The sequence below is a fragment of the Tenrec ecaudatus genome, chromosome 15 (assembly GCF_050624435.1).
Source record: "Tenrec ecaudatus isolate mTenEca1 chromosome 15, mTenEca1.hap1, whole genome shotgun sequence".
NCBI lineage: Eukaryota > Metazoa > Chordata > Mammalia > Afrosoricida > Tenrecidae > Tenrec > Tenrec ecaudatus.
In genome coordinates, this window is record NC_134544.1 from 55,332,212 (window position 1) to 55,356,591 (window position 24,380).

At 38.5% G+C, this 24,380-nt stretch overlaps 1 protein-coding gene and 1 pseudogene across 1 annotated transcript in view; one reads left to right on the plus strand and one right to left on the minus strand.

Moving 5' to 3' along the window:
• The window catches only part of MIB1 (MIB E3 ubiquitin protein ligase 1), a 174,137-nt gene that overhangs the window by 66,197 nt on the left and 83,560 nt on the right, over positions 1 to 24,380 (minus strand). Inside the window, exons 4-8 of the mRNA XM_075533030.1 lie at positions 15,312 to 15,416; positions 12,926 to 12,992; positions 11,263 to 11,467; positions 8,260 to 8,443; positions 788 to 932 (exon numbers count right to left, since the gene is read on the minus strand). Of these exons, the coding sequence (XP_075389145.1) occupies positions 788 to 932; positions 8,260 to 8,443; positions 11,263 to 11,467; positions 12,926 to 12,992; positions 15,312 to 15,416 (706 nt within the window). The remainder of the gene's footprint in view (positions 1 to 787; positions 933 to 8,259; positions 8,444 to 11,262; positions 11,468 to 12,925; positions 12,993 to 15,311; positions 15,417 to 24,380) is intronic.
• LOC142428154 (AP-5 complex subunit sigma-1 pseudogene) lies at positions 20,930 to 21,531 on the plus strand (annotated as a pseudogene).

The following is a 24,380-nucleotide window of genomic DNA, read 5'->3' on the forward strand; positions in this document are numbered from 1 at the left end:
AGAAAACACAGGGAATCCAGGATAATAGATAAACCCTTCAGGACCAGTAATGAGAGTAGCGATTCCAGGAGGGTAAGTAGTCAGCCGGTTGTGACTACTCAGGCAAAAATAAACACAATCTGGTTTTAACTTTAAGCACACAAGCAAATTATAACAGAAAAGAAGAAACAGAAGCAAAAAGGAGAACATAAATAGGCCACTCAATGTTGTCCTTGCAATACCATTTACAGTTATGATTTGTTTCTCTTCTGGATAACACTGCCTATTAAAGGAACCCGTAATCTGTGTAGAACAGATTGAATCTGTGTCTGTACAAAGCTGGAATACAGGAAAGACAAACTGAGGGCATGAGTATATCCAAAGAAAGAAACGTGGCTGATTTATAAAAATATTCAAGAAAAAAAGCCATCTGCTAGTAATAACGTTGGAAATAATAAAGCAGTATTGGTTTTTTTTGGCAGAAAACTAAAGTTCTGGCTGAAGAATCAAATGTTGATTTTGAGGTATCTCAGATGTGATATGGAAAAGCCCTTAACATACTCAAGAAAATAAATCTATTTATGGAACTTTTCCAGGGAGTGCCTCAACCAGAGTAAGAACTGTTCATCATACTGTGGGGTGGGGCAGAAATTTAGTGAAAGCTTAAAAGGTGAGCAACATTCAAATGAAGCTATGCGATCTGGGTGAAAGTAGAGATTACACATGTTATCTGTATAAAAATCTGGCAATGAGCAAAGGTTCTAATGTACACCATATTATTTTAAAATAAATAAAATTTAAAACATACCACCAGATGCATTGCTAATGGCTGATCCAGCAGACGCTACCTTGGAAACTGCTGCTGGGTTATACGTCCAAGATGTTCCACAAACTTCCACCTTTAAATCACTGTCTGAATAAATCTGTTGTACTCGCCCAACTTTACCTAAAGTCTTTAAAAAATAAATTAGATTAATATTTTCAAGTCTAAAGTATATACCATAAACCAATGATCACATTTTGTCTTTTAAAAAATGTTAATGTGTCTTTGATTCTAATGGAAACCTTTTCAAGGATAACCATATAACTATATTCAAAACTGTCATTTACTAGGGACAACTTTAAGGAGTATCTCTAAAAATAATTTCCACAAAGAGAAAAAGAGACAAAATAAATCATCACATAACCTATCTTATTTACCGGGAGTTGCAGAGTTAAAGGAAACAAAGGCAAATACCATTATTTCATACAAAATTCTGCAATAACAGTAATAATAAATAATGTGAGTGGATGTGTAGGCACGCAAGATGAACAAGGGAAGGCAATGAAACTACACCCACTGTAATGATAGGTTTGGCAGAGCATATTTCTACATATGTATTTACCTGTAATACATATATGTTCATGAATATAGTAGCACATAAAGGAGACAAAGTTATGAAAACATAGCCATAACTAACACCTTACAGCAAAGCTTCTTAAAACTGTGGGTCACAACTGTATGGAGGTCCCATAACTGAGGGGGGTGGGTGTCACAAAAACTGGCAATAGAAGATTTCTGAATGCATAATGACCACAAATTAATTCAAAATGAAACAGGCATGTGAATCCAAGGTGTTTTTCTAGGAGCACTTGCCCTTGTTCAAATTTCTCAGGCAAAAGGAGTCACCACAAGTAGAAAAAACTAAAGAAGAAAAACGTTTAAAGAAGCCCTGCCACATGGGAATGGCACTGCCTTAAATGAGTCGCTGGGCTGGGTGCTCAGGAACATAAACTCAGGAGACACCAAGGACAATTAGCATAATAGCCCACAAAGTTATTATAATAATATAATATAATATATAATATAATAACATAATAGCCCACATTGTTATTAGCCTCATTCAAACACAAATCCAAAAGCAGGCCAGCGCAGCTAACAATAAGAGTACACTGGTGAAGGACAGTAACATCTGAACTGCTTCCAAACAGAGGAGTGGTTGCTCTTAATTGCAATTCCCCTTTGACTTCTCCACAATATTTGAGCCCCTTGTTTTGAAACTATTCCCTTGATTTCCTGATGCCATTCTCATCTTTGTCAGTTCGTTCCCTTTCTCCACTGACCAGCTGTTTCTCCTTCAGCTTTCTAAATCTTTGGATTTCCCTAGATTTTTCCTCTTAGACTTTTTTCTTGCTTTTGACAATTTTATTGACAGATAGTTAACATATCATATACATTCAATAGTTTAACCATATTAAGGAGAGTTGTGCCACCATGACCACAATCAATTTTAGGGCAGTTTCTTCTTTCTTGAATTCATAATTAAGTCCCCATTTCCCACCAACTCCCCTGCCGTAAGTCCAGGCCACTCTTAATCCAGTTAGTCTCTCCAATCCACTTAGACAACCATCACCTTTGTTTCGAAGGCTCTAAAATGAACTTACCTGCCCTGTTCATCCTGTTCCCCACTCCCACACGCCACCCAAGAAATCTACTTTTTAATTTCTCATTAGACATTTTTATTTGGATGTCCCCATTATTATTTCAAACTCATCAGACCATTTATTTTCTGGTTTTGTCCCAATAATGTCCCTAATCTTCTCAGTTACCTACTTTTTAAGATTAAAAACGAAAAACCTCTCTTTTAACATAAATATACTACTACTTTCAACCAGCACAAAATTGCCAATAATTCTATAATACCAAATACCATTCAATGTTCAAATTTCCAATTACCTCATTGATTTGTTTGGGCTCTAAATACAATCAATACATAGTTTCTTTATAAACTGTTTGTTGAAGAAACAAAGTGCTTTGTCCTATAAATTTCCATCTGAGTTTTGTTGACTGGTATAGTTCAGTTGGTAGTGTTATAGTTTGTCTATTCTCAGTATTTGTTCAATAAGAAGCCTTCGATTTTCTGTTTTAGGGTTTTGTGTGGTTTTAAAAGAGTTCATATACTCTTCCAATTCAAGTACAGGATTCCTGACTTTGACTTAACCTTGCCTATAATTATATCAATATCTCCTTTTCCCATTCCAGTAATTCTGAATCTGGGGATTGGATAATAGGACTAAGTGCACAAGTACTCTTAATTTTTACATTATCCACATAACATTCTCAAAATACCAAGAGTACCAAAACCAGTAAGACATCTGGTAACTGTTAAGGATTGTTTTTTCCCATGCAGCTGTTTCCTACTAAGGATTTAAAAACAAATTTTTATGTTTAAAAATCATTTGAAATTTCCAATTATAGTGACTGGAAAAAAATCTAGGCTGATTTGCTCTATTATCAATTTTAGAATTTTCTTTTTTTAACTTAATTTTGTTTTATTATTAAAGATGCATGTAATTTAAAATCAAATTTATAAAACAAGATGTATCCAGAGAACTCTTCTCCCTTCCACCTTTGTCCCCACCCACCTGACCCCACCTTTGTATTTGTACTCAAAAACCCACTGCCAATTCACAGCAGCCTTGTGAAGTCAGAGCAAAACTGCCCCTCTGGGTCTCTGAGGAGGAAAATCTTTGCAGGAGCTGAAAGCCTCATCTTTCCTCAGATTGGAGCCGCTGGTGGATCTGAATTGCTGACCTTGCAGTTAGCTGTTCAAATTCTAGCCACCCCCCTATGCCTCAGAGATCCCTCTTAAAACAAAGAGGCATCAAAAGTTCATGGGAAAAATCTCATTTTCTTTTAGTTTCACTTGTTCACACATTTTGGAAACCCTTTTATGTAACACTTTTTTTATTTTTCAGGGTTAATCATTCTATTTATTTTAATATAAAATTTATATTGTCCTAATAGTTATGTTTATCCCAAACTTCTAAAGAGTCTACTTGTCTCCACTAGAAATAATATCAAATCACTGGTGTCTTCTTTCCCTTATTATTCTCCTCCTATATTTTGATTAAACATAAAAAATACTTAGTATTAATCAATAATTAAGTGCCAATCAAACATCTTGTTAAACTTTTCAAATGCTTTTTTCATTCCTGCCCCCATTTTTAATAGCTGAACTAAGTGCATATAAAACAAGTTGTAATCAAGTGGACTTTTACTTATGACATACTCATGTATGCCAGAATATAATTGTTTTCCACAGGGTTTTCAAAGGTTCATTTTTCTTTGTTTTGTTTTTAATCATTTTATTGGGGGCTCGTACAACTCATCACAATCCATATATTCATCCACTGAGTCAAGGCAATTTGTACATATGTTGCCATGATCATTCTCAAACATTTACTTTCTACTTGAGCCCTTCATATCAGCTCATTTTCCCCTTCTTCCCTGCTCCCCCCTCCCTCATGAACACTTGATAATTTATAAATTATTATTATTTGTCATATCCTACACTGTCTGATATCTCCCTTCACCCATTTTTCTGTTGTACATACCCCTGGAGGAAGTCATATGTAGATCCTTGTAATCGGTTCTCCCTTTCCACCCCACCCTCCCAGTATAGTCACTCTCAGAACTGGTCATGAAGGGATCATCTATCCTGGACTCCCTGTGTTTCCAGTTCCTATCTGTACCAGTGAACACCCTCTGGTCTAGTCAGATTTGTAAGGTACAATTGGGATCATGATGGGTCGGAGAAGCATTTAGGAACTAGAGGAAAGTTGTATGTTTCATTGTTATTACACTGCACCCTGACTGGCTCATCATCTCCCAGTGACCCTTCTGTAAGGGGATGTCCAGTTACCTGCAGATGGATCTTGGGTCCCCAATCTGCACCACCACCCCTCATTCATAATGATTTGATTTAAAGGTTCATTTTTCAAAAGTTAACCACCAGGTCTTTCTTCTGAAATACCTAAGGGTTGACTAAGACTGCCAAACTTTTGAATACTGGCAAAGGGGCATAGCAACTTATGTTATGCAGCGCACGACTATATATCATTTAGTACAATACCTACCACAACTGGGCACTCAGCAGACAGAACGAAATCTAAATACTCTAAAACAGAGTGACTAAGAAACATTCAAGTCATCTTCAAAAGAGTCATGGAAAATTAACGTGATGAAAATAGTTTTGCATGGATTTCAAAGTTAGGGGCACCAAAATATACTTGTACTACCGTGATAGAATAGGATCTAGTCTGAGGCACTAAGGATCAAACGACAGTTTGAAAAGAGCTCCTTACTAGGGCAACATTGAATTCTGCAGAAATTTATGAAGACGAAACATCAAAAATAACAAGTTTTATTAATTACTTTTGATGTTTCTTCTTGGGGGAATCGATCACAAGGATCAACAAATAACCCCCTTCCAGTGGGACAAACAGTAAAGTGAGTGAAAGGCAACATAGGCCAATGTAAGATTGAAAATAATAATCTATAACTTATCAAGGGTTCATGAGGGAGGGAAGGCAAACAAGGGAGGGAGGGGAAAATGAAGAGCTGATATCAAGGGCTCAAGTAGAAGGAAAATGCTTTGAACATGATAATGATAAGCTTATGTACAAATGTGCTTGACAAAATGGATGACTGTACAGATTGTGATAAGAGATGTAAGAACCCCCAATAAAAGTATTTAATTTAAAAAATAAGTTTTACAAAAAGCTTCTGGAAATAGAACCCAAAGAAATCAACAGTTCTGAATAAATCATTTTAAGAAGGGATGAGACGATGTTGAAGATGAAGTCAGCCCACAGCAGCAGGTCATCCACATCAACTGGAGGAAAAATTTCATCTTGTTCATGATCTAAATCAGTGGTCCTCAACCTTTCTAATGTTGTGATCCTTTAATATAGTTCCTCATGTTGTGGTGACCCCCCCCCAATCATAAAATTATTTTCGTTGCTAGTTCCTAACTGCAGTTTTGCTACTGTTATGAATCGAGCAACCCCTGTGAAAGGGTTGTTCAACCCCCCCAAAGGGGTCGCAACCCACAGGTTGAGAACCACTGGTCTAAATAAAGAGGATTAATAACAACAGAAACTGCTAAAATCTTAGACATCTCAATTGGTTCCACTTACACAATTCTGATTGAAAATGAAAATTGAGCAAACTTTCTGCTTGGTGGGTATCAAAATCATTGCACCTAGGCTCTCAATGTAAATTCTACACAAATGGAATCAAGATACTGAAGCTTTTCTTGGAAGAATTCTAACAGGAACTAAAATGGCTTTACCAATATGATCCTGAAGACAAAACTCAATCAAGCTATGGCTTGCAAGAAATAGAAGTGTTCCAGTTAAAACAAAAGTAAACCAGTTTTCCACAACCACAATAAAGAAAAATAAATAAATAAACCGGTTTTGTGAACCAGAAGACAACTCTTTTTCATTTAATCCACTGAATTTAGTTGTTTTTGTTTTTAAGGTGGAATAGTGAAGAGCCAAGGTTATGGCAACAGTTTCCTGAGATGCTCAAGGCATTGTGCTTTTGTTGTTTTGAAGGAACAAAGATCCAGAGCACTTGCTTATTATGAGAATGTTTTGAGAAAGTCAAAACGTCAGTAGCAGAAATATAACCAGGGGGTAAAAGAGAGTGGATATCAAGGAGTTCAAGAAAGATGTTCAAGTTCAAGGAGTATCTTTTGAAACTGACTATGGTAGCAATTCACAATATTGCTTGATGTGACTGAATTATAGAATGTTATGAGATCTGTATTGGCTCCTAATAAAATTGTTTGGAGGGGATAAAAATAGCACCTACAAAAGCTTTACCACAGAATCCTTCTCCATCATGCTTATTTATTTATTCCTCTCATCAAACAAGGGCAATTTTGTGAGTTTTCATGGGACATCATTAGGCATCCCCATTACAAGTCTGACTCAGCTCCTTCTGACTTCTTTTTGTTTTCTAATCTTAGGAAAATCTCTAAAGGGCACCCATTTTCCTTCCATTAATAATGTAACAAAACAGCATTGACATGGTTAAATTCCCAGGATGCTCAGCTCTTTAGGGATAAACTAAATGGCTGTTATTATCACTTACAAAAATGTCTTGACCTTCATCAATTTATATTGAGAAATAAAGTTTTTATTTTTTGCTTTTATCTTTTAATTTTGTATTTCTACCAATGTTTAAAGTCCCATCATCTGCAACTATCATTCATTAACATTATTCAATATCTAACAGAATCATAACAAAATAACATCTGCAAAATATAACATGCCTTTGAATGAAAGATTCAAAAGAAGAGATTTTTTTTCTTCTACTTTGTTCACAATTGTTTCCATGAGCCCACAATTGTTTCCATGAGCCCTAACAGGTACACTGAGTCAAATATTCACTGAGGAAGCAAGAAAGGAAGGATGGATGGAAAGAGAGGACAACACGCAGGAGACAGGGGATTGGACAGGGTAGTTTAAGGGTTAGTCAATAGTTGGGCTTGACAGGGAGTGAGAGTTGCTGACAAGACAGGGAGATTGAACAACACAGAAAGGAGAGAGGGGGGCACCAACTGGGTTATAACTAATGCTACCTGGGACAGGAGGGGGGCAAAGTATGGGACAGGAATGGAAGCTGGACAGGAAAGAGTTGGGCCTAGATGAGACAGGAGGAGAGAGTGCCAAAATAGGGAATGAAAGAGTAAAAAAATAAAAAACAGTAAGGTAGAGGGAGGGAGGTGATATCCATGATGTTGTAGAATGGAGTTCACGAGATGGAACAAATAGTACAGAAGAGGTACTAGAAAAGTCAGACAGATAAAGAGAGAGCAGAACAAACATATGTGTAAACTGTTGAAGATTGTATGAAAAATATACTAGGTGAAATAAATAAAACTGTTAAACTGAAGCTCTTTGAGAACACCACCACTTTCAGGAAGCACATATTTAGAGCCACCTCTCTACACTATAAATTTTAGAGAAGCAGATTCCCAAAAGTGGAGACCTGAAAAGGTCCAGCCCTTCTAGTGCCTGGATGAGCAGCCATACAGTTAACGGTAGAGTCTTTAAGCCTCAGAAAAGCCTCTGATCCCTTACACTTATAGTACATTCTCCAACAACATCTTTAGCAATAATTATGCGTTCTTAGAAACAAACTACACTCCTTTCCAGACCTTTCCAGGCTAATTCGTATATAGTGAAAAACAAAAGGCACAAATATGTTGAGATTCCTTCAAAAAATACATGCTGCCATAGCTTTTCACAAATGAATTACTCTTTAACAACTCATTGTTGTTGTTGTTGTTAGGTGCCACCTAGTTGGCTCTGACCCACAGCATCCATATGCTCAACAGGATAAAACCCTGCACAGTTCTGTGCCATCTTTACAACTCTTCCTATGCCTGAGTCCATAATAAACACTATTAATTCCTAGTCAAAAACTGTTTTCCATATGCTTACTGGAAGCATGGCTTCAGCCCATTCTCCATGTCCTCTCTGTAGAAGTTTAATTCGTTCCAGATCATAACAAACTTGCACAAGATCACCAACTTGAAACTGAGATGTGCCACCTTCTGCACCTTGAGCAGCATCCCCACTTCGGACAACATTTGCTTTAGTGAGAACAGCAGGATTGAAAGTCCACCTAGAAAATCAAAACCAAAACTCAAAAAGGGTAAACTTACTTAATTTTAGTAAAACATTCTTAAATATTTGCCAAATCCAACAACAAAAACTTTATAACACATCAAAAATGTAAAGCAACCTGTTATTTTGAAGAATTTGATTTTTTGCTTTTTGTTTTAAAATTTGAATGTACCAATTTGGGCAAAGAGCCATCCTAACACAAATATTAATATTTTAGTAAATTTCTGTCTAGATTTAACCTCCCAGGCTGGCATGGTCTTTAAAATTGTCACAAAAGTTAAGAGTTTTATATTCTCATTGTTAAAAATTAAAACATTTCAGAAACGTGAAAGTTCTCTTTCACACAAACACATCTGGATCCCCAATCCTGACTCAATTGAAACCACTATTAATAATTGTTTGTATACGTTTACAAGTCTTTAATCATTATGCTATGTGGCGTATTCAACTTTAATCATGAATTGGGTGTAGTTTTACTGAGCATATTATCAGTTTTATATTCAATAATTCAGTTTTATGCTATTAATAGCAACCCCCACAACAACATTGTTTATCCCACTTCCTGTACTCCTTTTTCCATTCTTGCATCTCCCCACCCCCACCCCCATTCTTGCTTCTTAACCCTTCTGAACTTGTGCTGGGGTAAATGCTACCCTTTTGATCTCAAATGGTTTGATTATTTTAAGGTGTGTGTACCACCTTCCTAGTGTTATTGATCCCCTTTGAAACGTGTCTATGAGTCTGAATGAGAAGGGAGCCATGGGGGTGAATTCACTTCCAGATATGATGGGTGACTAAGGGCCTTAGTGTCAAGTTTCTAGCAGTCTCTAATAGACCAGAAAGCCTGGTATTTTCCCACACCTTTTTTCCAGTATATCCCGGACCTTCTAATGTGATCCGCTTCAGAGCACTTAGTGGTCGTAGCTGGACACCATCTAGTTCTGGTCTCAGAATCTCTGAACTCTGAACTAATTCTTATCATGAGTATTTTGGGGGTTTTTTGTTTTATTTTGTTTTTTCTCTCTCTCTTCTTTCTTCCAGACAAGGAGAAGCCAATAGTTACACTTTAGATGGCTTTTAAGACCCTTAGTTGCTGCTCACCAAAGTGGAATATAGAATGTTGTCTTTGTGGACTATGGCATACCAACTGGCTAAATGATATTTCTATAAAGCACAAAGAGAAATGTTTTCCATAAAATGGATACTATATATACTGGCATTATTGTGACATTTCTCAAAGAATTCATCTTGTAAGACTTATTTTTCATTGTCACACATGTGAATCTAGGTTAATTCACTTTTACAGCTATAGACTATTCATAGAACGGATATACACTAATTTGTTTAACACTGGCTACCATATAAAGTATGCCAGTGTTTTCACTATTAGATACACCACTACACAGAACATCCTTGTATATGGTTGTGCTAAGTTTTGAAACAAGGAAGTATGAGTACTCCAACTCTGTTCTTGCCATTTTAACAAAATTAAATCTTCTGATCCAAGAAAATGAAATGACTTTCAATTTATTTAGATACCTGTTATTCCTTTCAACAATGCTTTATATTTTCTATAACTTTTAAATATTTATCATGAAGTATTATATTTTTTATGCTATTGTAAATGTAATTGTTTTCTTAAAATATAGGGGTCAACCCAGAGGAGAAAATAAAAGCGGGAAGAGCATTCTTCACGGAGGAAGAGAGATGTGAGGAAATGCACACATTTCTGTATTCTGATTAGGACTGAGTGTGTGTGTGACTATGGCAAGGAGAAGAGTGTAATCAAGAGACAACTCAGGCAGGATTGTTTGAATTCGCTTTCACATTCACGGTCAGTTGATATGGTCCACTATGAACACAGACCCTTCAGCTATCCATGGAGCTAATAGTGATATAACAGATTCTATTCCCTACAGAAAAAAATTTTTCAAAACAATGTATTGTAACTAGTATCACATAAACTCACACATATACAAACACCTTGCAGTTCACTTAATCTTGCCAACATACTCTTTTTACCTAAGAGCTACATTTAATGAATCTTCTGGTTACACATTATTTACTTTCCTTTCTTTATTTTAATATTTTATTGGGAGCTCTTACATATCATAACATTCCATCAATCACATAAAACAGTATTGTAAAATTGCTACCACAGTCGGTTTCAAAACATTTTCATTTTTTTAAATAGATGGCATATAATATTTTTAAAATACCATTAAACAATGTATTATTTAAGGTTGCATATAATATGAGGGGATTTTTTAAGTGTAGAAAAATTGAATTAAAATATAATGGCATCTTCCCACTTTTTTTAAATCATTTTATTAGGGACTCATACACCAGCCATCTCAATCCATACATACGTCAATTGTGTAAAGCACATTTGTACATTCATTGCCCTCATCATTCTCAAAACTTTTGCTCTCCGCCCAAGCCCCTTGAATCGGGTCCTCATTTTTTCCCTTCCCTTCCTGCTCCTCCCTCCCTCATGAACCCCTGATAATTTATAAATTATTATTTTATCATATCTGCTTCTGTCCACGTCTCCCTTCCCTCACTTTTCTGTTGTATGTCCCCCAGGGAGGAGGTCAACAGCAGGTCCTTGAAAAGGTTCCAACCCACCCTTCCTATCCCCTCCCAGTATCGCCACTCACTCCACTGGTCCTGAGAGAATCATCCGCCCTAGCTTCCCTGTGTTTCCAGTTCTCATCTGTACGTACCAGTGTACCTCCTCTGGTCTAGTCAACTTTCTTTAACCCTACATATATTAATTGCATCCGCCATTATCTAAAATCGAGAAATATCACCAACCTATTGCCACTTGGATACTGCACTACAATGTCATGATCTTCATCAATGCCACACACAGTGCCAGTTGTAGTTAAAGTCTCAAACATGCCATCAGTCCATCCTCCATGACCATGTTGCAAAGACTGCACAATCTCTAGTTCAAGATCTATATTTACCAGGTCACCAATCTGTAATCCACCAGGATTCCTGTTACCATTTTGTTCACCTGTAATTGCAGAGGGAGTTAAGGGGAAAAAAGAGGGGCGTAGGGGGAGGGAAAAAAGGCCACAGCAACGATAAAAATTTGTAATTTTTCAATAAGAAAAAAACTCTAGATATTTTCATTTAATCTACCATCTAATATCACATTGTTTGGAAACTATTCTGTAAGGAAGAGATGCTATAACAAAGGAACTTTTTTAAAAAAGGGAAAGAAAAAAAACATACTAAAAGAATCCAAATGATACGATAATTTATAACAAAGACAATAGCAGGAATAGAATCTTAAAAAAAATCAATGCAACCCTCTATCAGAAAACAAAGTTCTGGGTATTAAAAGATTTAACATTTCTGAATCGCTTCTCGGCCTTTTGGCTAAGACCAAGTGGAGAATTAACATTTCTGTTGGATGGCTTGTTGGCTATCGTTGCATTAGAGTTATAATAAGAAGACATGAAAGAAAACCATGAAATTACTTTTTCTCTGAAGTGCTTAATATTATTTGTAAATAAATGATTTTTTATTTCTGCCTATAGAAAATTTTTAATATTCAAGGTCCATTCCCTAGATTCTTTTCAAAACCTTAATTTTGGGATAAAAAGTTCATAATCAGAACTCATGCTGAGTGATCCAAAATGTGCATATTGATTTTGTACTTTTCTTGTGAAGGCAAGACACAAAACAAGAAAGTTCTAAAAAAAAGAAATGGGGATCTTATAAATATTAAGCATTTTTCCCACATTCTCCTTTAAAATAATAAAATCAAAGTACATTGTAAGAGAACTATACCTTTTGGCAAAAAGACAAGACATTATGACTTTGAATCAGTTATGTGAGCGGGCTTCAAAGAGTTCATTGGCAAGTGGAATTAAAAGATAATGGAATTTTTGCACAAACACTTTGAAATCCCTCACAGAGATCAAATGAGAAAGTCATGTAGTAAGAGATTAAAATTTGCAGGAGATGAGTGTGGTAAATGTTTGTGTTGGCCAAAATTCTAAAAATATCTACAAAATGTTCTGGTTTTCTTGTTTTCTCTTTTTGGGAAACAAGCATGAAAGTATATTTACTATATTACCTTAGTTTTAGACTTGTTCTATTCCTTAGAAGACATTTTTATAAAAGTGTAAGGAATTTTTAAAGCCTAAACTATCTGACCCAACTCTCAATAGGATATGAAATATACTATGACTGCAATCTAACCCAAACTTTACAATAAATTTTGGTTGAAAGTTGTAAAGAGTTATTATGACATATAAATAAATGACTTATCAATTCAAGACATTACAACACTCAGCCTATTAAATCACAAAAACAAAAATCTTAAAAGTCAAAAAATTTAAAAGTATTTTAAGTAATCTCATTGGTAACTAATATATTTGAACTTCAATCTAAACCTTTTCACTGATCCTATTAGCTCTGATGCATGATTTATTCAGGCATTTTCTCTTATCTGCTAACTCACCTAGGACAGGGCAGTGATCACGGTAGAAAGAACCTCCTTTGGCATCCTGGACACACTTTAGATCTGACTAAGAAAAAAAGAAAGCAGAAAATTTATCTATGAAAACTTCGAATAAGACTCAGTAACTAAAATAAGCAAAACTGATCATTCAAAATACACCTTCAACAAAAGTCAAGGGTAGGAATGGGTTAAAAGCCACACTAAACAATGCTTCCAAAAGGATCTGCTATAAAATTATACACTTGATCTTTAAATACGTCATCTATTTATTGTTTTTATTTAAAACTCAAAATTTAAATGTCTGAATGTTGCAAATATATATAGCAGAACATACATCAGTCAACAATTTCTACATATACAATTCAGTGGAAAAATTACATTTTCGGAGGTATGAAACCATTCTCACCCTCTTTATAGAATGACTCCTCCCATTAACATAAGCTCATTAGGCCCCTATCCTTTAGTGCTGCTATGGTTAGTTTGGCCTCCATAGAGTTTGTGTGAAGGAGCCTTGGTGGCATAGTGGATTATGCATGGAGTTGCTAACCCTGGGGTCAGCAGTTCAAATACATGAACTGTTCCTCAGAAGATAGATGAGGCGTCCTACTCCTATAAACAGTTATAGTCTCAAGAAACCCACAAAAGCAGTTCTACCCTCTCTTACAGGGTTCATTATGAATCAGGACCCTGCAGTGAGTATGGATAGTTCTCACAAGAGCATGATGTTCAAAGCACACAAAAGAATAATGCCTAAAGCAGACATGCTTTACAACTTTACAAAGACTTTCAAGGATAATTCTGGTTTAAGATTTAAAAATTATCTTAGGGCAATAGTTTCTAGGATTCATCCAACTGCCAAGGCTACAGAAAGTCTGGAATCCATGAGAAATTGAAACTGTTCTGCTACTGACCTTCTGACCTCCTACTGACCAGATTTTATAGAATCTTTGATTAAGCTGATTGGTAATAAACAATTAGAATATTTATCATTAAAACAGTTCAAAATTAAATCTTTAAGAAAAATTGCAATAAATACCTAGAATTCAGGACATGTAGAACACGTTCCATTTTAAAGATACTATTAACAAAAGAAAATGTAACTCCTCTATTTTCCAATTTAATGAGCTATAAAGGTAAGTGTCAACCTACCGTATAAATAAGGGAAATGAAGGCCAGTAAAATAAATGACCCAAAATTAAACAGAAAGCAGAAATGGATGGAACCAAGTCCAGTCTATTGATTCTTTGTCCAGTTAAACTTTCTAGCCTTTTAGTCTGACTTCACTGTAACTTGGTTAAATCACCTTGTTAAATCACCATCTAGTAATAGAAAACAAGTTACTATTTAAATGACTGAATGGGGAGGCAGTACAATAAAACATAAAGAAAATGAGAATGTAGAAAATAAGCTTGGTGACTCGGGGGAAAACACAAGTATATTTTCTGAACGACACACCTAATATGTAAAAGGAGGCCTGGTGCCGAAAGACCAGCTGACTGAACCTACTCCTGCTCCGTGGGAGAAAGAAGCGACAGTCGGCTTCCAAAAGGCCTGAGGCAAGTTTTACTGTCCTTCCAGTTGGCCATGAACTAGTGGACAGCACAGATAGGAAGTGCCAGTAGGTGTCAGTATATACCATACTCTTATTAAGAAAAGGAGATCAAATACATGGTTAACTCTACTAAGGAAAAGGAGGTGGAGTGGTTACACATTGGGCTGCTAATTGCAAGGTCAGCAGTTAAAAACCACCGGCTGGCTCCTTAAAAGATGTTGTTGTTTTTTAATTCCTGTTCAGAGTTACAGTCTGAGAAATTCGCAGGGGCAATTCCACCTGGTCCCACAGGGTTGCTAGGAGTTGACATCAACTCAAAAGCAGTGAGTCTGAGATTTGGATGAAAGAAAAGAATTCCTTTATACACACACCACGTCTCTTGCACAACTTCATTTCTGCTACTCACCACACTGAGTTCACGCCTGGACAATGAGACACAGGGTCAAATTGTTTTAATGTGATACTCAGTACCTTTACAAAGGTCACAAAATCTTTCTGATAGACTTTTTAAAATAAGCCCTTCAACATTATAAGAGATCATATGTATACAATCAATGTGTATATTACTGGATCTCTGAGAGGAGAAAATCATATTTACTATTAAATAGGGTAACCATGGTAAAAATGTTGAGGTATTAAAAGGTCAGTAAAACCTCACTTTATAGATTTCCTTCCTTTTGCATATTCATGATTCATATGGCTGTATTCACAACAAGACTTAACTGTCAGAAGGAGAAACACACACACACACACACACACACACACACGGCTATTCTGACTACCATTCTTTCACTCAACCAAAACTTTCACTGCGTGTGCTTTATCACGACTTACCATGCCCTCAAAGCCAACTCTGTAGAGGTTCTTAGCACCATTATCCCAGAGAACATATGCTGCACTGTGTGGGCTTGATGCACTCCAGTCCTGGATTTCAGTCACCTAACAAGATGTTTGGAGAAAAGAATTTTGTAAGCAGTATACAGTGATGTTTTTAATTAATGTATTTCACCTATCATCCTATGTAAGACAGTCATGAAAAGTATTTGTCGAATGCCACTTATACATATAATTTAGTATTAGAGACTGGGGCTTTTGTTGTTTGTTTTTTTTTAAGAAATACAAATTTACCAACTGAAGGAATTTTTAATTGGAGGACTTAGAGGCAGCAAAAAAGAAGGGCCTTAAGGAAATGAATTGACACAATGGCTGCAACAATAGGATCAACGTGAGGATGGTGCAGGACCTGGCAGTGTTTTGTTCTGCTGTGCACTGGGTCACTTCAAGAAAGTTTGTGGGTAAATGGACTGTAAAAATAATGGAATTTTTCCTTGATCTTTTTGAAGCCCTTTCATTTTATTAAAGGGGACTGATTCATCTTAGAACAATGGTCAAGTGGGTGAACAAGTAAATGTGGTGAAGAAAGCTGATGGTGCCCGGCTATCAAAAGAGATAGTGACTGGGGTCTTAAAGGCTTGAAGGTGAACAAGCGGCCATCTAGCTCAGAAGCAACAAAGTCCACATGGAAGAACACACCAGCCTGTGTGATCGAGGGGTCCCAAAGGGATCAGTTACCAGGCATCAAAGAACTAAAAATCATATCATTGACTGTACACCTCCATGATAGGATTGCTGAAGACAAATGGGTGCATAAGCAAATGTGGTGAAGAAAGCTGATGGTGCCCGGCTATCAAAAGAGATAGTGTCTGGGGTCTTAAAGGCTTGAAGGTGAACAAGCGGCCATCTAGCTCAGAAGCAAAAAAGCCCACATGGAAGAAGCACACCGGCCAGTGCGATCACGAGGTGCCAAGGGACCAGGTATAAGGCATCATGCAAAAAAAAAGATATAAGTGTGTGTATGTATGTGTATATATATGTATATGTATATATGTATATATATACCATATTAAATGAAGGGGGAAGTGCAGAGTGGAGACCCAAGGCCCAAGTGTCGGCCAATGGAGATCCCCTCATAGAGGGGTTTAGGAGAGGAGATGGGTTAATTAGGGTGTGAGGTAGTATCGATGAAGAACACAGCTTTCCCCCAGATCCTGGATGCTTCCTCCCCCCAACTACCATGATCCGAATTCTACCTTGCAGGGCTGGATAGGACAGAGGCTATACACTGGTACATATGAGGGCTGGAGGTACAGGGAATCCAGGGTGGATGATACCTTCAGGACCAAGGGTGTGAGGGATGATGCTGGGAGAGTGGAGGGTGAGTGGGTTGGAAAGGGGGAACTGATTACAAGGATCCACATGTGACCTCTTCCCTGGGAGAGGGACAGCAGAGAAGGGGGGAAGGGAGACTCTGGATAGGGCAAGATATGACAAAATAACGATGTATAAATTACCAAGGGCACATGAGGGAGGGGGGAAAGGGGAGGGAGGGGGGAAAAAAAAGAGGACCTGATGCAAGGGGCTTAAGTGGAGAGCAAATACCTTGAGAATGATTGGGGCAGGGAATGTATGGATGTGCTTTATACAATTGATGTATGTATATGTATGGATAGTGATAAGAGTTGTATGAGTCCCTAATAAAATGTAAAAAAAGAAAAGAGGAGAAAAAAATGATTAGGGCAAAGACTGTACAGATGTGCTTTATACAATTGATGTATGTATATGTATGAACTGTGATAAGAATTGTATGAGCCCCAATAAATTGCTAAAAAAACAAAAAAAAAAGAACAATGGTCAAAATTTTAAATCTTTGACTATCCAAAATGATTCAAATAGGTCTTCCCTTTGGTCAGCTAAAAGGTAACAATCAAAAAGTTCTTAAACGAGCATCATGGCAAATGCTATAAGAGGATATGATTGCTTTTGCTCCTCCAGAACCCCTTCAGTTGTCCCATATAAATAGGTCATGTAAGCTCTAGCAGCATGTCTACAAAAGAAACCCAGAGACAATTTCTAGGCCTCATATCCAGTGAGTCAGACTTCTAAGCCCATGTGAAAGAAAAAAAAACTAGTGACTTGTTTATGGTCTTAAATTCATGTACACAAAAATGATAAACAAAATTTTTGAGGACTAAAGCTGAACGTTCTACAGCAAAACATGGGAAGATACGCATATGTAATTCAACTTACTTTTTACCATCTGGACATTTACAATCAAACACACGCACTTTATAGTTATTTCAAGTACATCAAAGTTTTAATACATGAATTTAAAAGCAGACTATTTCAAAAAGATATACAATGACCATCTTTTTTATCCTGTATTTAAAAAATTTTTTACTATGTAAGGCATTTTGATGCTTTTATAGAGAAAAGTTTCAATGTTTGTAAGATTTAATGAATCACTTCAAAAATAATTTATATTCTATTGATAATAAGTGAGGGCATTTACTATTTTGAGTTTGAAAATAGATTACACAATAGGATGTTCCACTTTCTTTTCTACTGAAGTTTTGTTTTCTTAAATCATTTTATTGGGGCTCTTAAAGCTCTTAGCACAATCCATACAAACATGTCAAGCACATTTGCACATATGTTACCATCATCATTTTAAAAACATTTTCTTTCTACTTGGGCCCCCTTGGTATCAGTGCATTTTTCCTCCCCAGCCCCACCCCCAGTCACCCTTTATAATATTTTTTCATGTCTTACATTGACCACTGTCTCTTTTCACCCACTTTTCTGTTGTCCATTCCCCTGAGAGGAGATTATATGTAGATCATTGTGATCAGTTCCCCCTCTCTGCCTCACCATACCCTTATCCTCCTGCTATCACTACTCCCACTATTGGCCCTGAGGGGGTTATCTGTCCTGGATTCCCTGTGTTTCCAGCTCATATCTGTACCAGTGGACATGCTCTGATCTAGCCAGAATTGTAAGGTAGAATTGGGGTCATTATAGTAGTGGGGGTGGTGGGGAGACAGCATTAAAGAACTAGAAGTTGTATGTTTCATCGGTGCTATACTGAAATTTTCTATTTTGTTACTGTTATTAGCTTTTGTATTTGTGTTTGTATGTTTTTTTGATATATGAAATCCAGGATAGATGAATCTGTGGAGACAGTAACTGAATTTAATGGTTTCTTTGGAATAGGCAGAAGAGGTTGTGAAGAAATGGAGAGCTAATAAATAACAAGGAATGCAAGAAAGAAAATGTTCTTAAATTGATTGTGGTAATAATGACTATACAACTCTTCTTGATAGGACTGAACTAGTGAATAGTATGATATGTGGATTATGTCCAATTAAATGGTTTTAAAATTCTAAACTGTGGTGTAAACTTTAAAGACTAGTAAATTAATGAGATGAGTAAGAACTTCACCAGTATTTTTCTGCTCCCCTGTGCCTCTCCACAATCCGATCATCTTCTTGGATTCCAATACAGGAAATTACATCTGAACTTGAATTATCATTGCCTTAGTTTACATTATGAATTTTGCACAATAACCACTCCATAACTTTATAATGAAGTGTTCTAGAATTTCCACTCTTCTCAAAGTTATTCATAGTTGGTTACAATGCACACTGTCAAATAACTTTGCACAGTCAATAAAACATAAATTAAATGTTTTTCTGGAATTCTCTACATTCAGCCAAGCTCCATTTGACATTAGCAATGACATCCCTTGCTCCATGTCCTCTTCTGAATGTGACCTGATCCCCTGGTAGCATCCTGTCAATGTACTGCTGCAACTGTTGCTGGATGACCTTCAGCAAAATTGTACTTTCATATGATATTAATGACATTGTTCTATCATTTTGGCACACTGTGGGGTCACCTTTCTTTGGAATGGGCACAAATATGGATCTTTTTCAGTCAGTTGGTCAAATAGGCGTCTTCCAAATTTCCTGGCACAAAATGAATGAGTACTTCCAGTGTTCATCAGTTTGTTGAAACATCCCACTTGCTATTCCATTAATTTCGAGAGCCTTGTTTTTGGCTAATGCTTTCAGTGTACCTTGGACTTATTCCTTCGGACAAGTTTTTTTCGTACAGTGATTCTGTATATTCTTTCCATTTGATGTTTCCTATATCAGTCAATATTTTGCCCATAGAATTCTTCAATATTGCAACTCAAGACAGATTTTTTTCTTTAGTTTTTTCAGTCTAAGACATGCTAAGCATGTTCTTTCTTTTGGGTTTTCTAACTCTAAGTCTTTGCACATTTCATTATGTTATTGTACTCTGTCTTCTCAAGCTGCCCATGGAATTTTCAATTCAGTTCCATTATTTTATTTTAACTTCCATTTGTGTTAGCAACTTCAGAGTCTCTTCTAACATGCACTTTGATTTTTTTTTTCCGTCTTTTTAATGACCTCTTGCTCACTGTACCTGGATCAAGAGACAGTTATGCAAACAGAACATGGGAATGCTGCATGGTTTACAAGAAGGAAAGGTGTGTCAGGGTTGTAGCCTCTCACCATACTTATTCAATCCATTTAATGGACAAATAAGCAGAGAAGTTGGATTACATGAAGAAGAATGTGATATCAGGATTGGGGGAAGGCTTATTAACAACCTGAGATATGCAGATGACACAACCTTGTTTACTGAAAGCGAGGAGGTCTTGAAGCACTTGCTGATGAAGATCAAAGATTGTGGCCTTCTATACCTTCTATATAGATTACAACTCAATGTAAAGAAAACCAAAATCACAACTGGACCAATAGGTAACATCATGCTAAATAAAGAAAACATTGAGTCGTCAAGGATTTCATCTTGCTTAGATCCTCAATCAATGTTCATGGTAGCACCAATAAAAAGATCAAATAATACATTTCATTGGGCAAATCTGCTGTATAAGATCTCTTTAAAGCAGGGGTCCTCAAACTGCGGCCTGCGGGCCACATGCGGCCACCCGAGGACATATATCTGGCCCGCCGGGTGTTTTTGCCCCGTTTTGTTTTTTACTTCAAAATAAGATATGTGCTACTAACTCTCAGGACCTTCACTGGAGCCTAGGGGCAAAGAGCAAGGATCCGCCTATTGGCTAGCTGGACACCTGCATAGCTAGCTGCTCAGGCTCCTAGTGCCCAGTGTCTACCCGCAGGCCCACAAGTCTGGGAGGCATCTCCACCAATCCAAACCTAGCTGGCTGATGACAACACCACCACTGGGAGGAAAGTTCTGCAAAGTGCATGCGAGGAATTGCCGTCTGGCTGCTACGACCCCTGGCGGCCACCAAGAGTCGGCGACGACTTCGAGCCAGCAATTGGCGTACCCTTTCTGCAAGTGACCAGCAGGGCCCCCTCCCCAATAGGCTCAGGGCTAGGGTCTGCATTTCAACGGTAAATCGTTGCCCAAGGCCTATGATCAGCCATCAGAAATAAGTTCCACGCAACCACCCAGACTCCGCTGTGCACACACAGGCTCGTGCTTGTGACCAAACCAGCGTGTACAGCTGCCATTGCTCACTCAGCTGCCAAGGGGAACGGCCTATTAGTGGAAGTCCACTTCCACCATCTCGTGAGGGAAGGCCCTTGTGCCTGGGATCCATGGTCCATACCTTTCTCATCCATACCGTGCGGGCCCCGAATGACAAGGACACAGACTTTTGCCGAGTGCTCTACTCTTGTGTCTTGGCTGCCTGGGAAATCACCTGATGACCCAAGGCCAAAGGGGTCCGAGAGGGACAGACTCCTCCGCAAGGAGATCTTGGCCATTGCCAGACAGGCGGAGTCTTATGTGCCAGCTACAGCAGCAGGCGTCTGCCCGTCCGGCCGTTCATACGTGGACCTCTATCATACTCAGATGAACCAATGTCCCTGTATGATGCCCCACATAAGGCCTTCCACCTGGCAGCAGGGGACCCTTTCTGGGAGCCCCGGATGGAGGTGTGGCTGGGCAAGCTCTCCTTAGGCTTCAAGCTGGTCCTGGATACCCATGAGAACCTGCTTCTGGCTGAGAATACCCTTTGACTGTTATCACGCTTCCTCTCTGACCACCTCCACCTGCTGGCCCCTGGCACCAACCTTCTGCTATAGGTGGACCCCATCAAGGTGATCCTCATTGCTTCCTGCACCATGGTCAGCTCCTCTTCCTCAATGACCAGTTCATCCAGGGCTTGGAGAAGCTCAGCACTGCCTGGCCCCTCTGACCCTTTCCCTAGAGAGGGGCTGCCCAATAGAGTGGGGAGGCAGGACAGACACCTGGCACAGTCAGATGAAGCGTGGCCTCTGCCTCCTGCTCAGCCTGTACCCAGCTCTGATGTGCTGCCCCACACAGGAAAAATGGACAGGCCAGGGCTCCAGAATCACAGCATATCCTAAGCCCAGAGCAGGAGCATGACTGATTCCAACCCCGTGTCGAGCCCACCCCACTGTTCCACTCACCTCTCCTCTTTCTGACCTGCCAACCCGCCCAGACAGCAGCTGGAGCCAATGCAGTGAGGGGTTTCTGCTCTGTACACTACCCACATCGCCTTCTCAAACCCATGGGTATGCCAGTGTGCCTGGGGGCACTGTGCCTCCCACATATGCAAGTTCTGACTTGGCACCCCCTGTGGCAACAGCAACAAGGATGGTTGTCAATGAGACCAGCTCGGCGCCAGGTCCCACCACATTTCAGAAGCATGCCTCCGTGGGAGGCTTTTGTTGTTTCTTAGGCTTTGACCCATGTATCCAGAAAATCCTTCTTCCCCCCAGCCACCCCACCCTGTCTGTGAGGAGAGAAGGCACTAGTCCGGTGGGTGCAAGCAGCCTGGCCTCGGTGTTGTTGGCGTTCTCATTTTGAATGAAAAACTCAGCCTGTGTGATCTCACCTTCTGTTTCCACAAGTCTAAGTAATGCAGGTCTACTGCTGAGAGCGGGAGAAAGATGAGGTGGTCTTTCCATACGGAGTGTCTCAGAACCTTATGTGGGGTCACAGTGCGTCTGAACACACTCCTGGCGTTGGTTTTGGTGTTGCTTTGTGAGTGAGCACCTCTCTGGATGGTAGTCTGAATAAACTCCTTGTTGCCTTCACCTTTCACAAAAATAAATAGGATATGTGCAGTGTGCATAGGAATTTGTTCATAGTTGGGTTTTTTTTAAACTATAGTCCGGACATCCAACAGGGCCCCTGTTTAAAAAGTTTGAGGACCCCTGCTTTAAAGTGTTGAAAAGCAAGGATGTTACTTTGAGGCGTAAGTCTGAATAACGAAAGCCATGGTATTTTCAATCACTTCATATGCATGTGAAAATGGACAATGAATAACAAAGACCAAGGAAGAACTGATGCATTTGATTATGGTGCTGGTGAAGAATACTGAAAGCACCATGGACTTCCAAAAGGACAAAAAGGCCTGTCTTAGAAAGAGTCCAGCCAGGATGCTTCTTAGTTACAAAGATAGCAAGACTTGGTCTCACCTACTTTGGACATCAGGCCCTGAAAATCATAAGCTTGGTAAAAGCAGAGGGTCAACAAAACAAACAGGAAAAGACTCCCTAAGATGGACTAACATGACTGCAACAATGGGTTCAAGAATGCCCAGGACCCGGCAATGTTCCCTTCTGTTCTACATAGGGTTGCTGTGAATTGGAAACAACTTGACAGCACCTAACAACTACTTTATACAATTGTAAGTCTTAACACTCTTAAGAGAAACGTGTTACCTTTAGATAAAAGTTCCTTTTTGTTTCTTATATAGTCGTCATCCACAGGATTTGTTTCTAAATGTTATGTAATGTAAAAGCAATTGTGATTGATTTTCTGTCAACTTACCAATGTCATAAAATGTCAGTGGTTTAGCATTTAAATTTAAATCTCCATGAGACTGAACAGTGCAATCAACTCCATAATGGACTCTGCTGTGTGCAATCAAAAACTTTAAATATGATCAGAATAAAGTACAACCTCCTTACTCAAGACAAAGCCCTTATGGTGAAAGAAAGGAAACTGGGAGGGCAGGGAAGTACTTCCTATATAGATGAGTGAATGCTTTGGGAAAGTTTGCTTGCTTTTTTCTGGGTCTGGTTCTTGCAACTGGCTCATCAACCTCTAATTCTGTGGACTTGAGCCAACAGCATGCCATTCTATCTGCCTATCCCAGGAGCCATCTGACCTGTTGGCGTTGGATTCACTCACCTCTCCAGTCACAAGCCCGATCTGATAACCTGAGATGCACTGACCTCAGCTGCCACAAGCCTGTGGTCTATCTGTAATTCTGGGTTCATCAGCACCCAAACTTATGTGAGTTAAGTGAAACCTCCAGCTTACCATCAGACAGAGACTTGGAACCCTGCCTGGACTTTGACTGGACATGTTTGCTCCTTCTACAACTGTGTGAACCATTTTCTTTATATAAATTTCTATATATATATAAACTTATATAAGCATCACTGGTTTTACTTTGTCCAAGAACTCAGCATTGATATATTTTTATGGAGCGGGCCAAAAAAAAGCCCTACTATTTTACTGAAATTAACTTCACTCTAAATTTAAAATTAGTTGGGATGGCCTGTGGCCAGTGAGTACTTAGAACTCACAGCAATCCCATGTGCTTCAGAGCTGAATTGCTTTCCATATGGTTTTCTTGCCTGTAATCTTACTCAGATTGTCAGGCGTTTTGTCCATGGAACATTAAGGAGATGCAAGTCACCAACTTTTCCATTAGTAGCCGAAGGCAAATCATGGTATACAAACAAGGAACCTTTTTTGGGTTAGAGACAGTTCATTCATCAAGCTCTGAATCACTACATAAAATTGCTTTGTTTCTTCAGCCTAAATTCCCATCACAAGACTGGATTAGGAAAAGAAAAAGGCGTGGGGAGAAAAAAAGATGGCGGACCAAGTGAGCCGAACACTCTTATGGCCCTTTCAAAAAAGGCGGGTATGTAGCCCAGTGAAAGGAGTCTTGTGAGTGAAAGATCTCCCGGAACAGCACCCAAGCCCCACCCCACGCATTTGTCCTAAGCCTGTGCCTCAGTGATCCAGGATCCGATTTTTGGGACATCTCAGGTCATCAGG